The following is a 16,598-nucleotide window of genomic DNA, read 5'->3' on the forward strand; positions in this document are numbered from 1 at the left end:
GCTTGTGCATACACACACAGCACCGTCTTCATAAGTATGCGAGGACTCAAGTTATTTGAAACGTTCTCTACAGCCACCTGGGAGCCACGCCACGCACACGTGGTGGTGTTTCCTCTTGTGTCTTCACTTATTTAAAAGCAAGTATGTGCACAGTTACTTTGGTTGCATGTTTTTTCTTCATTAAAACTAAAAATGGTATTGAAGATAAAACGACAAAGAACTATACACACACATTGAACCGATATCCATCTCCCAGTTTGACTCCAGACCTAGAATTATGTGGATGTAACCACAGGGGAGACTTGGTGAAGTGTGCACGGACACCTCTATACCGTCTTTGCAACTTCCAGTGAATCTATAATGATTTCAAAATAAAAAGTTAAAAAATGGGGGCTTCCCTGGTGGCGCAGTGGTTGAGAGTCCACCTGCCGATGCAGGGGACACGGGTTCGTGCCCCGGTCCAGGGGGATCCCACATGCCGCGGAGCAGCTGGGCCCGTGAGCCAGGGCCACTGAGCCTGCATGTCCGGAGCCTGTGCTCCGCAACGGGAGAGGCCACAGCGGTGAGGGGGGGCCGTGTACCACACACACACACACACAAAAATGGTACTAACAAAAATTTTGGAAAAGGAGAGAACTCGCTTATAATCCCACCAACCCCGTTCTAGAGCTGACCTCACACTTGCATGTGGTCCTCCAGCCCAGATGTGTGGGCACAGACAGTTTTCACAGCTGCCCTTAAGTTCAGAGGTGTCACAACGATTTTGAGTGAAATCACTGAGTCCGTTTATTTGATTACTATAATATAATTAGTTACCTTCCTCTGTTTTATACTTAGGTCAGTTTTGGTTTTTCCAAAGCTCTGTTTTTTCCTTTTCTTAGCTAGTGAATGATACTCTTAAGATAAAATTCTGGGAGTATGATTACTGATCTGAAGGGTAAGTGATTTTTGTTTTTGGGGTTTTTTTGCGGTACGTGGGCCTCTCACTGTCGTGGCCTCTCCCGTTGCGGAGCACAGGCTCCGGACGCGCAGGCTCAGCGGCCATGGCTCATCGGCCCAGCCGCTCCGCGGCATGTGGGATCTTCCCGGACCCGGGCACGAACCCGCGTCCGTTGCATCGGCAGGCGGACTCTCAACCACTGCGCCACCAGGGAAGCCTGAAGGGTAAGTTTTTTTAAAGCAATAGATTCCCACTGTCATGCTGCTTCCTAAGAGTCGAGGTTAAGTGTTAGCACTTTTGATTTTATTAAAGAACCGAGACTATTACCCGTAAGTACCTCTGTAACCACTTCCAAGGATGAGGCTTCGGACTGGATGCCGGGATGTTACCAGGTACCCGCAGGCTCCTTACTGGAGGGTCCTCTGACGCGTCCGCCCCCCGGCCCCCAGCTGCCACGGGGCTTCCCGCCTCACTGCAAACTTATCCGCCCCCCAGGCCCGAGAGCCAGTCACCCACTGACACGGCCACAACGCGCTCCCGCAAGCCAAGTGCCCCATCGCCTGTGAGCCCCGACTGCACACCTGCTGGTGTTTAGTAAGTGTGCTAAAGGCAGGTGCCGGCTCCGTCCGCGCGTGAAAAGCGACACGTGGGGGGTGACAGCTTCCCCTCAAACTGCGGACCACGTGGAGCTGCGTCCCACCGTCTTCGCTGGGGGTGGGGTCACTCCGTGCCTCCTCCACACCGTGGCAAAGGGCCCTCGACGTCAAGTCTTCCCCCGAGTCCATCCAGACCTGTGGTCGGGTCTCCGGGGACTCGGCTGGACACTCGCTCCCCCGAGGGTCCCCGTGACTCGGGCCATCCCCGCCTGCATTTCTCTGTCCACTGACGTGTGATGCCCAGTTGCTCTCAGAAATCCCTAAACCACTGGGCTCAGGTTTTGGTAACGCTCATTAAAGCAGCAGCATCCCTTCCAGCAGACGGGCGATGACCAAGTGGGGTTTGCAGAGGAAACGAGCCATTTTCTCAGACATCCATCACGGACCCCCGTCCCACCCGCTCGGCCTCATGGGACGGCCGTCAGGCACACACACCCACCAACACACACATCGCACGACAAAGTCACACTGACTTGTGGGGGCAGGAGCACGACCATGGATTCGTAGACTCTGAAGGGGCTCTGGGGATTGACACAGCCTTGGCCACAAAAATCCTTTCTTTGGACAAAATCCTACCCAGGACCCCAAACAGTGACTGAGCAAGGGAAGCTCAGTGGGTTAAACCAGCGCGTGGACGGCGGTTTGCTGGGGCCCCGCGGCCTCCCGCCCCCATGGAGCAGAGCTCTGGAAGCCCAGGGCTCTTTGAAGTACCTGAAACCAGGTCTGACATCCCACGGCATGAGTGGTGGGTGCAGGACACGCTGCCCCAAACACGACACCTCGGCCGAAGGTGTCTCCAACCTTGTCCACCCCCTTCTCCCCGAAGCAGGCCTGAGACCCTCGTGGGAGCTGTGCCCGCCCTGTACCCGGTTTGCTGCAGACCCACCTCGGGTCCCCACGCCCCCCGGCCCTCCCCACCAACCCATTAGAAGGCGGCCGGTCTACCCACGTCTGCAGGCTTCACCCCCTCACGTGTCCCGTGAAACTCAGATTAAATAAAGGTGCTGCTTCGCTCCTGTTTTCTGTCTTCATCAGTTTACCTTTTGGAGCCGAGGACCCTCAACGGGTCCAGGAAAACCTCCTCCTCTCTCTTCCAGAACCTGCATGGAGGCCTGTCCCCTCCTGCCTGACTCTGCCCGGGAGGCAGCCCGTCCGGGGCTGAGCGGGGCGTCTGCACCGGGAACGCGCTGCTTCTGGGTTTCCCTGTTGAAGCCCCGAGCCTCCCGCGGCTGCACTGAGACTCCTGCTGAAACGTGGGCAGGTTCATCGTTAATCATACCGCGTTTATCACACTATCGAGAACTTAGGAAGTTATGACTTATTTCAGATACACCTTGGAAGCCACACTCATGGAAATGCTCGCCTGGGGACAATCATCTATTTTTCTGCCAAATATTTGAGTTTTTCTTGGTAATATCATAATCTCCCTTTGGAAGAAACATGACTTTATTCATCTGAAAAAATGTGAATACTTTCAAGATATCAGAAATTAGATTTTGAAACACGTCAAAATACCAAAATCTATCAGGAACGTGCGTGTCTACTGTAGCCTCTCATTTCCTTTAAATTTTGTTTTGAGATGTTTCCATTTGGCTTAAAAGGTTTTAATTCCGCTATCTGTCATCACATGTGGAATCACAAGCACCAGGGAGACACGCGGTAAATGCTGCTAGATTTCGAGGAATCAAACTCTGCTTTACTTTCCAGAGTCAGGAATTAGCAGAGACGTTCATATCAAATACGTTCCAAAGAAAACCAGAAGCGTCAAAGTCAGGCTCAACACTGCAGGAGGCAACTAAAGTTAGAAAAGAAAGTATTGGTAGCTTTTTAAAAATGTCTCTGCTCCCGTTTTCACGATCCAAAACTCACTTCAAATATACAAACGCTCCTTCCCTCCGTCCAGACTGGAGACCGGTCAGGCAAAGCTGCATGAATGTGGGTTCTGGGCTTGAGAACCCATCAGAATGACCCCAGACAACTTCAAAAGTGACAGCAGAACTGCCTTTTGAAATGGAAAACTGCCACGTGGAAGAGGACAGGAGACTGGAGAGCTGGTCTGCGTGGACCAAGGAAACCCCTGGGGCCCTAAGAAGGCAAAGGCGGCTCAGGGAGAACTAGGGTGGACAAGCTTCTCACCCACGTTTCCATCGGTGAATGAAGTACCAATAAATGGTCTGGGAGGTGGCCGTTTTCTGCCCCCAGGGAGGGTGAGGTCAGGCTCTGGCCACTTGGGGACCAGAGAGGACGCGGGTCAGACTCGATGAAAACGCAGGAGTGGCGCAGTGGGGATTCTGCTCTGCCCTGTGCCCACCGCCCGCCTCCCGCCCCCAGTCTAGCCGGGACCTCCTGCCCCCACGTGAGACGGGCACCTGGAACAGGCAGAGGACGTCCCTCTGAGGTTAGGTTGTCATCTTCACAGACAAGCCGAGAGCAACCCAGGCTCCCAGTTCCTGGACAGCACGTCACCAGCTTCCACTACTGGGCCGAGGAGCCGCGGCAGAGCCAGGTGGTGGCGGGACGTTAGGAGCCCTGCTTTGCCCGGGCTCGGGGAATGCGTCACAGGTCTCCAAGGACAGAAAGGCAGGGGCCGGCGGCTCTGCGTGCCTGGAACACAGCGACTGGGCCCGGCTGCAGGTAGACTCTGGGGTCATCCCCATACAAACGATATAAAGCCCATGGCCTCAGGGAGACGCAGATCCCACAGAAAGAGGCGCTCAGAGCAGCCGGGCTTCAGAAGGTGAGTCAGCAACGCTCAGGACAGTGACCACTGCAGATGGGCCGACAGCTGAGGTTCTGGGGCTGCAGACGGTGGACCGTCCAGTGGACAGCGGGGACCAGGCCTGGCCGGGTGTCAGGAGCAAACAGGTGCTGATGTGTCCACACGAGGGATACAGACACACGTGAGGGTAGTTTTGTGTTGAAGGAGACGGGGAGCCAGTGGGAGGCAAAAGCGCTGACGTGGTGAGACCAGCGTCCCGGGAGCTCTTACTTTAGTGAATCAGAAAACACTGGAGCATATCTGTGTGCTGACCGGATGGGGCCAGGGAGATGGAGCAGTGGCGACGCAGGAGAGGGGACGAGAGGACAGGAAGGAGGCCGTGGGGGGGCACCGTGCCCGGAGGGAGGGGGTGTGGGCTCCCCGAGGGAGGCGCGGTCTCCGCGCAGGGATGCAGGCGGCAGGTCACAGATGGGGCGGCCGTGTGTGTGTGCGCTGGGCGCTGACTGCTGGGCGCGAGGAGGGTGGTGGGCGGTGAGCATCCTCTGGGATCTGTGCCTGTGACCTCTAGTGAGATGAGTCTGCGAAGTCCTAGCACACCGCCGCCACCCTCCCCGCTGCCCAGGAACCGCAACCACGGGGCGGGCGGAGGACCGGGCGGCTCCAGGCACCTCCCAGCCCCCGGCTCTGCACCTTGCCCCCCGGCCCTGCCTGCCCCCTGCTCCAGGGCGGCCCAGCCCGCCTCTATGGAACACACTCCCTGCCCCCCGCACAGGGAGGGGTTAGGGTTAGGCCCAGCGTCTGAGCTTCCTCTGACCCCAGAACACCAAGGGCCCGAACCCGAGTCAGTCTGGACTTGCCCCCGGCCGCTGGGCACCAGGGCTGCTCCTGAAGGAGGGACACCTGCGGAGGCCAAGGGACGAGGGGGAGGGGAGGGGCTGTGGGTCAGAACCTTCTGTCGCGGGCCCGGATCCTCCAAGCCCTCTGGCCCTTCCCGCCAGTAGTCACTGCACCCCATGTGGTACAGATGGTCTTAGGGACCCACAGACTCCCGGCGCCCCCCTCCCCCTCCCTGGCCGCCAAAGTTACTGTGAGTTTCGGGAGAAAAGACCAGGATGTCCTCAGCTGTCAAAGCCTCATCAACCCAGCCCCACGCTCTGATGAGTCTGTGGTCACCGAGCTGCCCGCCGCGTGCCGGGAACACGGTGACTTCAAGGCCAGCGCCCCCGGCGAGGCGCCCCCGGCGAGGCGCCCGCCCACTGCCTGCAGCGCTGGAGGCTCCGTCTGCGGAGGACCGGCCACTAAACAAGTTCTTATTCCAGGAGCCGGGACCGTGCCGGCCGAGCGGAGCCCCCCCAAAGGCAGCGGCTGGCCTTGGAGTGGCTCGTGGGGGCATCTCCGCCCTGGGCGAGGAGCGTCGTAAGTGAGTGCCCTTTCTAGTTAATTACCGTCACGGCGGGCGCCGTGACATCTGGGATTTCAGACGCGCGAGCACAGACAGCCACCCCCGAGAGGAGTCGCGTCCGCTGCTGTGCGTACAACTCATCAATTGCCCACGATGTGGGGCTCCGGCGTCCGCCAGGGCCTGGGGCTGAGTGCCAGCGGCTCTAATTGCGGATGGAGAGTTTGGTCAAGTACCTGCTTCTGAGGCCAGCGCAGCGACGTGGGGACACGACGCCTCTGAGGGTCATTAAATCTATCAGCAGTCCTCCTCTCATACCCCACCCCATACGCGCCTTTAGCAAGGAAGACGGAAGCGTGCCCACCAGACCCAGAGGAAAGAGCAACTTCTTTTGCTATATAGACTCAGCCACTGAGAATCGTCTGGAGGAGGAAGCACACGTTTCCGAAGCACCCAACGTTTTCTTAGCCACGACCGCTTTTCCTTGGGAGACACCGAATCACGATTTCAAAGGCAACCAAACAGTGTCAGGCGAGCCTGGCGTGGCGCGTCAGCACCTCTGCCGACGGGACGGGAGGACTAACCCGGCCCAGACGCCGGGGCCGCCGCCACCACAGCCCCCCGCCTGGTGCCGACTGGCCTCTGCCCCCGGCCCGAGCCTCAGGCCGCCCGGGCCACACTGCCCGCAGCTACTCACCGAGCCGACGCCGGTCCGAAGAACTCTCAGTCCAGACATTTTTTCCAGTTGGTCCTTGTTGTCAACTGTTAGGGGAAATTAAGAAGTAAGCGGTCAGCTTGGAGAGGCAAGCGTTCTCCAGACACCCTGAGCGTCCCCCTCTGCAGACACTTCCATAGTCACTGCCAGATCGCCGTTTTAACGGGTGCTGTGGACAAGCCTGGGGCGGAAACCGGGGCAGGGGGCTCCCCACCGAGGGGCCGGCAGATGTAGGACCAGGACGTGAGTCCCTCCAGCTTTGCCCACAGAACGTCCATAGGAAATTCACAGTATCCTTGTGAAGACTGGTTGAGAAATGGTGGGCAGACCTGCTCTGCAAACTGTAGAGCTTTACTTTGGAACGATATGATGGTTACAAGTGTATAATCATTGGGAACTGGGTTCCATTCACACGCATTCCGCGTTCACAAGATAGACTCGCTAGCAGGCGAGACTGAACGGCGCCTTCGTTCCGTGAGTCCTGGGAGCTGCTGTACCCCTTTTACTCCTGCCCCAGGAGAATATCCTATAATAATTTGCCTCCACCACAATCAACCGTCATCCTAGTTTGCTCCTGACTTAGAGCGAGGAAGACTGTCCGAGAATAAGTTACCCTCCGTGTCCGACCAAGCGGATTGAGCCCTGGAAGCAGTTAGCAGCCGGAGAGGAAGCCCAGTTAATCCCGACGCCAGCACAGCAACCCGCGGTCCCCACCTCTTGGAGAGGAGTGTGTCACAAAGCAATTGACCTTGGCTTATGATTCTGCAGAAGTATTCTTTCGGATAAAGCCCCTGTCGTTTTGGAAATGAAACCCAGAAAAAAATAGATTTTATTGCAAACCCTAAGAAGGAAGAGTGCATTGCAACTGTGATTAATGCAGAACGAGATAGCAGGAAAATAGCAATTACTTTCACCTCTTATTGTAAAACACCTACGTTAGTCTTGGGTAATGAAATTATATCTTTCAGAGGGATACAACCCGGATCCTGCTATGGCCTGCCTCCCCTGCCTCTGGGGCTCTCTCATCGTCTGGTAGAAAGTTTTCCTATTTCTTACATTTAGGTAATTATGCAAGCACTGGGGCGGGGCGGGGGGTGGGGCAGACGCCAACCTGGGGTTAGATAGAGCGCCAGCACTTTAAGAGCTCTAAGCTGGGGGGTGCCGAGGGGCAGGGAGGGCCAGTGGCCCAAAGGTAAACCTTGAATGGAGGAGAATATTCTTAAGAGATAGAGTATAAAGCAATTGATTTTCATGTTCCCCTGTGAACAAAGGAGGCATTTTGCTGAATGACAGGCTCCTTGGGGATAATAGTGAGCCTTTAATAGGCGGAGGGACACAAAGCACAAAGTAAAGATGGAAATGAAAGTGCTCCGCCATTGCTGCGAGAAGCGACAGGCATTCCAGGCTCAGGAAGGAACAAACCAGCCGGGCAGTAAGACGCAGATGACCCAGTCCAGGGGTCAGCAAAGCTGCTGGGAAGGCCAGGTGGAGACACCTGAGGCTCGGCCGCCATGGGTCCCCAACCGGGCGGGCAGTGTGACGGCTGCGGGGACGGGCCTGAGGGACAAGGGACAGGTCCTGACTGTGTCCTGCACAAGCCCGCGGAGCCCCGAGGTGACTGTGGGCCTCGCTCGCTGCCCGAAGACCCACGCCCGCTCCCGACGCTGTGCAGAAGGCTCTGTGCCTGGGCCCTGTCCCCGTCCCACACGTGGCGGGAGAGTCAGCCTCAGCACAGCTCCCCCGTGTCCCCCGAGCACCCCTGCCACAGGCCAGTCCAGGGTCCGCGCGGGCTCCTCGCCCCAGGCCCTGGCAGCCGCCTCCCCGCCAGACACGCCCCCAACCTCTCCCCTCTGTGACCACGGCTCCGGCCCCCCGTGGGGTGCGGAGGGGGAGGGGAGCCGCAGCGCCCGGCAGTGGTGAAATGTACAGGCGACTGGCTGGGTATCGAGGCCTCTTGTCTTTAACGTAATTAACTGCAAGTGTGTGAAACGTAATTTTTCCTAACGGCTGTTTAATAACCGGCTCAAAATTCCTGAAAAAGTAAAGACGAGCTCCAGTAACCGGTCCAGCCGGCTCCAGCCCCATCCGTACAGTACTTTGTTTCTACCCAAAGTCTAGGTCTTAACATGTCACGTTTCCTCGATTCTAAAATGCGTGTTTCCCCGCATCTGAACACATCTGCAGTCGGGCTGCTCCAGCCACCGTCGTGGGAACGGGGCCCACTACTGACCGACCTCAGCTCATGGCCTCAGAGGCTGTGGAGGAAAGACACGCGTCCTCGTTTCTACCAGAAAATTTCCCACGGGCACCTCCGACAAAGCAGACACTTCTAGAAGGGGCATCATCTGCTTGGAAGGTCACCCCGGAGCCTACCTGAGCAACGTTCCTGATGGCGGCATCATCCTCGGAAAACCATGGGCGTCGCCTTGGAAAGTGATGTCATTTCACCCTCATGGTGACCCGTCCCCAAGTGCGCCACTGCGGACCCTCCGGGCTGACCGCCTCTCAGGGTCCACGTCCTGCCTGAGGGTCCAGCCAGGGAGCCCAGGGACCCAGACTCGTGCTGACAAGGGGTTGCGTCCATTAAGGGTTTGTCACTGAGAACTGACACAGCACTCCATGGAATTGTCCCTGAGAAATGAAAACCCTGGGATGGATGGGACAGACGTGCTGGAGGTGCGTCCTGAGGGCAGTCAGAGCGTCCGGGATCCACTGGAAAGTGGCCTGGACGTGACCTCGTCCCTCCAGCATCAGCACGAGGGATCGCTGTCTTCCCGGTCATTCCATTAACCGCTACGGGAGTCCCAGGAGCGTCACCTGTTCCGCAGGTGTGACAGATCAGGTGGGCAGGCGGCCCATCACTGTCACCTGGGTCAGGACGCCACGTCTGTCCCCGCTCTGCTCCATCCTCCGATCCTATTATGTTCCTCACGTGACGCAGGGTGTTAACCACCCCTCCCCAAAGTGGACCTCCTCCAAATAACTGCACGCGTGGGCGCTCACACACGGGCACACACACACAACAAGGGCAGACCCAGGAGCGGCACCCTGCGGGGGGGACCGGTCACCACTGTTCAGCTTTACATTAACCCACAGGTTCTGTTCTATAGAGGCTGTTGTTCAGCAAGTGGTGAATCTGCCCCCAAAACCCCACTTTGTCCACGTTTCCTTGTATTTTCCAAGGACAGCATGAGCCTCTGCATCTCGCTGAGGCTGTCCCCACCAGGGGCTGTTTACACGAGGAGCCTCTGCCGTGATGCCCATGGGAGCCTCCTGAGGCCGTGGCACCTCCTAACAACTTGAGCCGGAACCGTGAAGCATGCCACCTTTGCATCCACCTCTAGTCCACCTCCATCCTCGTCCAGAGAGCGACAGTGCCCCGAGGGCCTGCCTGGAGCTGGGGTCCTCCGAGAACCCACCCAGGGCCCCCATCTTCCTGCCCTCAGCCGGAAACGCCCACAGAGACGGCTGATGCGGTTTCCAGTCACACCTGCAAGTCCCCTTGGCGGCTGGCACACGCGCGTCCGTGGGACTTCAACCCACTGCTCGTGGTTTCGTGCTCTTTTGCGAACTTCTCAGTCTTGGGCATCACGTCCTTTCAACAAAGCCCGTCTCGCTCTTTATTTAAGTTTTTCGTTCTCTGAAATTTCTCATTGGTGGGGATGGTAGCCAGAGACACTGTAATGGTGCCTTTTCTCCAGCGTGTGTGAAAGGTACACAATTTATCTTAAGCACAGCCCTTTGGGTTTTTGTTTGTTTATCTGTATTTATTTATTTTAGTTCAAATTGACCTAAAAGAGCAACAAGCCCAGTAGTCCTGAGCACGTTTTATAACTCTCAGGCCATTCCGGAATCTTCCCCAGCACCCTTCTCACACATTCACCATTGTGTATATTTCCTCTGAGACTTCCCTGCACGGCTGCATGGACTTCCTCTCACCCATCCCTTCTGCTCAGTGGGACTGGATCTCATACGTTCGTACGTGGTCTCCCTCACCCGGATGTACGCCGTGACCTCCATCAGGCATTCAGACTTGGTTCACGGGCACCAGCCCCCAGGCTCCCCTCCCGGCCAGCAACCACTCCTCTCTGGAAACCCGTTCAACTGCAGCATCACCCTCCACCGGGGCGTGAAACTCACTGCCACTTTTTCAGGCTTTGCTGAGGCCTCTGAGAGGAAAAGAAAAGCTCTGCTGTGGCTACATGTTCTGTCGAATGTGGGCTCCAAGTTATTTCATGGCCAAATGCAGACCCGGAGCTGGTGGGCGTGAGCCACCAGCAGGCCAGGACTGAGAGACCCCAGGAGGAGCTGCTTTAATAAAGGCGAGAACAATGCTAAAGCCCATTCTTATCTTCGCGGGAGACAAAAAGGGTTTCCAAACACAAAAAGAAGTCCTTTAAAATTAAATTCACTAGATGAAGGATATGCAAATTAGCCGGAGGAGCAGAACCCTACAATGTTCTCAAGATTCTGCAATAGCCTATTTAATTAGTATTTTAATTTATCAGAGTAATTCTTTGCACTTGACAATTTATGCAGCATTCCATATAATTTAAACACGTAGCTACAGTGGAATAATTTTGCCTCTTTCTTTATCCTCGTGATTTTAACCTGAAAGGGTGTGCAGAAGTCTCTTCTGTGATCTAAATTGCTACAGGGACAACTTAACGGCCGTGGCCCGTTAGAAAGCCCGAGGGCGGGGAGCGGGGGTGCAGGAGGTGGGCAGACACCAGGGGGCTGGGGTCCTTGGGGAAAGGGTGGAGCCGGCTTCTGGCACAGCCAAAAGCACTGCTCCTGGGGTTACCGATCTGCATCCCCTGCGTATTTCCACCCCGAGACACATGCATCCGCTCTGCACCTGGTCCCACCCAGAGGCGTCTGCAGAAGTGGACAGTCTAGACCGTTCGGGGGCCAGCCACTGACTGGACCCACTGTCCCCCACGCCCTGGGATCAGCCTTATTGAAATCGCACGGCCTCCGGTCACCAGCCCGGGAAGTGACTCGACCCTCCCGTACAGACTCCCACTGCTCGGAACCTGTCGGGCTGAACTCAGTCCTGGGAAGGGGAGCAGGCTTGAGAGAAGGCTGACCCCGACGCTCCAGCTGCCTGGCCCCTCATCGGCGCTCTGGGCAATCTTGCCCGCACCTCCCTTTTTTTCTCTCAGGGCCAAGCGTGTGTTTCAGAGCAGGCGGCCACACGAGCAGCGGTCCTCCCAGGACCAGAGGTGAGCTGCCCGACACCTGCCCGAGGACAGGTGGAAGGCACCGGGCCGAGCCCCCGCTTCGGGCTTGGCCGCACTGAGGCACATACCCCAGGGGCCCTGGCAGCTTGTGCCCTGCAGACCCGCAGGGTGAGTGGACGGGGCCCCAGCAGGACCCGAGCGGAGGTGCTGACCCCGTCATCGACAGGGCCACCCTGGCTGAGCTGCACGCCCTCGTGTCCTCTGGGCAACACGCTGCTGCCACCTAACGCCGCGAGGGTTTTGAGCTGAGGAGGGGCCGGGGAGGGTCTGAACGGCAGGGCAGGAAGGAGTGCAGGGCGAGGGGCCAGGGGAGAGGAGACACAAATTAATTAACTTGTCAAACCTGCCTCTCGGCCAAAAAGCAAAGGGTTCGTGCCCGGAGAGGCCCCGTTTCCCAGGGGGCTGCATGCCCAACTCTCGAGTTTCCCTGCATCTCGGTTTGCGGTTCTGCAAGTTTCCACGGACCGTCCCAGTACCTGCAGCAGCGGGAAAGCATGTTGCTCCTGGAATGACACCTGTTGGTTCCCCGTCTCCGGTATGTCAGTCTGGACGGGACGCCACGAACTGTGCTCCTGGCTCATCGCGTGGGCAACCAGATGCACGTTGAAGCTAAACTGCACGTACTTTATTTTTATAAAAATAACTACAATTCGATTACATGCTCAAAAAATAGAATAAAAAACTCAGCTTTATTTAAATACTTTAGATTTAAAGCTTTGCTGTTTATTAATTATATTTTGTTTTTATAACGATAATAGTTCATTTAGAATTTTTTTAAAAATGCCTTTTTGAAGGCATATAAATTTAATTTGCAACTTCATATGTATTTTATATTTCTGATGAAAATACTTGCACATTTTATATACTGTGTGCAGCTGGATCATTTCTGTCTAGATGCACAGATTTTATGAAAATGTTCTTTAAACAATATTATCAGTGATTCTGTGAAACAAAGGGAAGAAAATACATTTATAAATAAATGCGCTATAATTTAGGGATTGTGTATGCTTTAACTCATTACCCACCCAAATTCTGCTAACTCACTAAGACAATACCCAAACATGCAAGACAATAATTCAATCCAGCTGTCTTTTATATTTGGCTGCAAAACCCATAGAGCAAACCCCATAGCTTTATGCATATTTAAACATTTTTTCACTACGAATATGTATTTTTCAAGTATAAAGGTAGAATGTCAACAGCTCGTTAGCCTGACGCAGACTTTTCACTGTTAGAAACCCAGTGCAGGGCCTTGGTTCGTGCTTGGCCTGGGTCCCCAGCACTGGGGCAGCTGATTCCCAGCAGGCAGCCCGGTGGCCCCGTGACAACGCGAGCTGGTCACATCATCCTCTCCTGGGGGCACCCCTCACTCACAGTCAGGTCTCAGGCTCCTGTCACAGGTGCAAGGTCTTCACGCCCAGGTGGCGCGGCCCTGCGGGCACCCCTGACCACCGCTGCGGTGCCCCATCCAGCCTGAGCATTCCCGGGGTGGGGAGGGGCGCTCCGGCCGCAGGGCCTTTGCACTTGCCGTTTGCTCCCGGGGTCCCTGGGTCCACGTGACTCGCCTCCTCCACGCCTTGGTTTAAAGTCACCTTACTTCCACCCAGTATCAAACCGCCCCTCACCGGTGTGGTCCTCCGCTCCCCAGCCGGCTTTGCTTTTTTCCCCAGAGCCATTATCCCCAGACAACAGAATGTGCGCGAACGTAGCTCAACAGACAGGACATTCCCTGGAGGCAGGGTGGGCCCAGGCTTAGGACAGCGTCAGCACACAGGAGGCGCTCGGGGGAACCGGGACGCGATGCGTACAGCGAACAAGCGAACTTAGGCCCTACTGGTGTTTTCTGCCCTGTTACTCTTACCAGGACCATGAATCACCAGGTTATCACCGTCACACATATGTGTGTGTGTTGGGGGGAGCTTTTCCACACCCACAGTTCCAGTGTTTGAATAAAGCGTCGACCCAAAGAAGTCCGAGGATGCCTACTGGACGGAGCATGCTCACGACGGAGGGTCTCCCCTCCCCGCCCTCCCCCCGCCCCCCACCCGCTGTGAGCTCTGGCTCAAGCTTGCACGCAGTGCAGACGCCCTCAGGCTCCTCGGCTCAGGCTTCCCGCTTCCCACGCGGCACCCACTGCCCGAGTGTGACGCGGACCACGCGGGACTGGCTGTCCAGACCCGGCTGAGCGGCCGCAGGAGGGCGCTTGGTGGCTCTTGTGATCGCAGCCCCACCCGTGACAGCGCGGCCCGGGAGGTGTCCTCTGTCCATCACTTTACGTTGAGTCACCTACAGTAGCGTGCTGCCACGATATTTGGGGATTTGATTTTGCTAACTGTCAGAGAGAATTAAAATAATCCCGGAGCATAACTGCTTCCCTGACACGAATATACCAGAACCAGAGACAGCACTTAAGGCTTCGTTCCCAGGGAGGGAAGGAGGAGGGTGGGGGAGTGTTGCAGACGGAAGTTACAGCAGCTTCCTCTGCACCTTCAGTCTGGTCTCCAAAGGGGGCGGAGCTGGCCGTCCCCAAAGAACCTGCATCATCGTGTCCCTGTGCCCGCGGTGAGGCCTGGCACCAGGGACGGGCCTCCAGGCACCTCCCCATCAGGGGCCGCAGCGCCCTCTGGCTTCCTAAAAGGGTTTCTGTTTTGAGGAGACGCCACCTGACACATTTACACGATGCAAAAGGGCTCGTTTCCACATCACCCAAGGCTCCCCGTGCTGAGAGAGAAAAGAGCAACATGGTTGATAAAGAGATAAAATAAATGAGTATTGGTTTACGTCCGTACGAAATACACCACATGTTTACATGTGTGTCACAGGTTCCTGGAAAGCATCTCCCTTGCCGACTCACGGGGACGGGACGTTCTCTTGACTGTTAGAAATATTGTTTTGTTAATTTGTAATTCAAAAATATCAATATTTTATATCGGTATTTAATTAAAGATTAGACATTTTATAAAATATATATTGGTTATAAAGAATAATAAGCAAACGCCCAGTTACTAACCCACCCTCTGCAAAAGAAATGCGGCGTTTCCGTCGCACCTGGTACTCGCAGCACCCATCATGGCCCTACTTGGTCCTCCCCATCAGACGCAGTGACTCCTCTGAATTCTGGGGTGACGGCTTCCCTTTCTGCAGACTTTCTCTCACACATGGGCACAATGTTTGCTTTTGCTGGGTCTGAATTTAATGAGATGAAACGTCATCAAACAGGTCCTCCTCCAACTTGCACCTTGCGCTGACCCTGGCGTTTCTGAGGCCCGACTGGGTCCTGCGTTGGCTGTGGTTTGTGTGTTTTCACTGCTCTCTGGCTGCATTAATACATTCAGCACATCCGGACTGACTTTTCCGGCCAGTTGTCCAATCAAGGGGCCACGGGCCTGTTTCTTCTTCACCTGCCTCTCAAATGGTGTGGCCGTGAGCATCCCTGCCCAACTCCAGGCAGGTGGAGAGAATGCTCTCTAATAGAATCGCTAGGACATAGAGTCCCAAGGTGATTTCACCAATTTACACGCCTGCCATCAGCTCACAAGCGTTCCCCCTGCTCCAGACCCTCACCAGTTTGTAGATGAACATTTTGGCCCATTTGGTAGCCGTTACATTGTATCTCCTGGTGCTTTCAATGTGTGTGTCTTCCATTTCTGATCAGGTTGAGCCCCTTGTGTGTCTGTCTGTTCACCATTCGTGCTTCCTCTTAGATGAAATTTTTGTGGTGTTTTTTGCCCATTTTTCTGTTGGGCTGTTTGTCTTTTTCTTATTGCTTTGTAGGGGGTCTTGAGACATTCTGCACACGAATACTTGGTCAGTTACATGTGTTACTACCTTATCTCAGTTTGTCATTTGGCTTATTTCACATTTCCTAATTTTAATACAGTCTAGTTTATCATTTTCTTTAAGGTTTGCACTTCAGGTATCTTGTTTAAAAAATTCTCCTCTACCCCAAGATCATAAAGATATCATTGTATATTTTCTTCTAAAAGCTTTAAGATTTGCCCTTCACAGGTGAGTCCTACCTCTGGGAGCTGATTTTGTGGATGAGGAGAGGTCGTTTTCTAAGCAGACACCTAGTTTTTGCCACACAATTTAAAGAGAAGGCCCTTCTTCCCTCCAGTCTGCAATGCCAGCTCCATCGGCAACCAATTCCACAGGAGGGCCCACTTCCGGGCCTCCTGGGCTCGGGGTCCCCCAGTCTCTGTGCGCCCAGACCCGCCCCGTCCCACACGCCCCAGTACCTGGTACCTGCTGCATCACAGCACGGCAGCCTCTCACCCCGCTGCTTTCCTGCAGGGGTGCCCTACCGGTTCTGGCTCTTTGCATTTTCTAATACACTTCAGAATCAGTCTGTCAAGTTTCCACATAAATATAAAAAATAAAACACAATAGAAAAATAAATCTGAGATTTTTGTTAAAATTGTATTGAATCTGGAGGTTTGGGAGAATTAACATCATTATTCTCAACCTGTGAGCAGGTAAATCTTCCCAGGTGTTAAGGCCTTCTTTCACATCTTTCAATAAAGTTTTATAATTTTCTCCATAAAGGTCTTGCACAGAAAAATATTTATTCCTGGTACCTCTTTTTCATTCTATGGTAAACAATTATCATTTTAAAAACTATATTTTCTAAATTTTTGAAGTATAGAAAAAATCCAATTGAGTTTTGCCCATGATTTCATACACAGCAACCCTCAACTACCTGACTAATTTATCTGGATTTTCCTTGGTGTTTCTGAGTAAACAACAAGATTGCCTGTAAAAAGTAATGGGTTTGTTTCCTCCTCTCTAACCCCACCTTCTCTTTTTCCTGCTTTACCGCGAGTTGACGGGACCCTCCCGTAGAACACTTCATAAACGTAGTGGATGCACGCATCTTTGTCGATTTCCGGTGCTAAAGGGGATATTTTCAATGTTTCACTATCAAGT

The 16,598-nt window shown here is 54.7% G+C and overlaps 1 protein-coding gene across 2 annotated transcripts in view; it reads right to left on the bottom strand.

Moving 5' to 3' along the window:
* Positions 1-16,598, bottom strand: part of PTPRN2 (protein tyrosine phosphatase receptor type N2) — a 690,682-nt gene that overhangs the window by 249,294 nt on the left and 424,790 nt on the right. For both annotated transcript variants that reach the window (XM_067747597.1, XM_067747596.1), the window contains one exon: positions 6,412-6,476. In XM_067747597.1, coding sequence (XP_067603698.1) covers positions 6,412-6,476 — 65 coding nt within the window. The remainder of the gene's footprint in view (positions 1-6,411; positions 6,477-16,598) is intronic.

The sequence above is a fragment of the Pseudorca crassidens genome, chromosome 8 (assembly GCF_039906515.1).
Source record: "Pseudorca crassidens isolate mPseCra1 chromosome 8, mPseCra1.hap1, whole genome shotgun sequence".
Lineage (NCBI taxonomy): Eukaryota > Metazoa > Chordata > Mammalia > Artiodactyla > Delphinidae > Pseudorca > Pseudorca crassidens.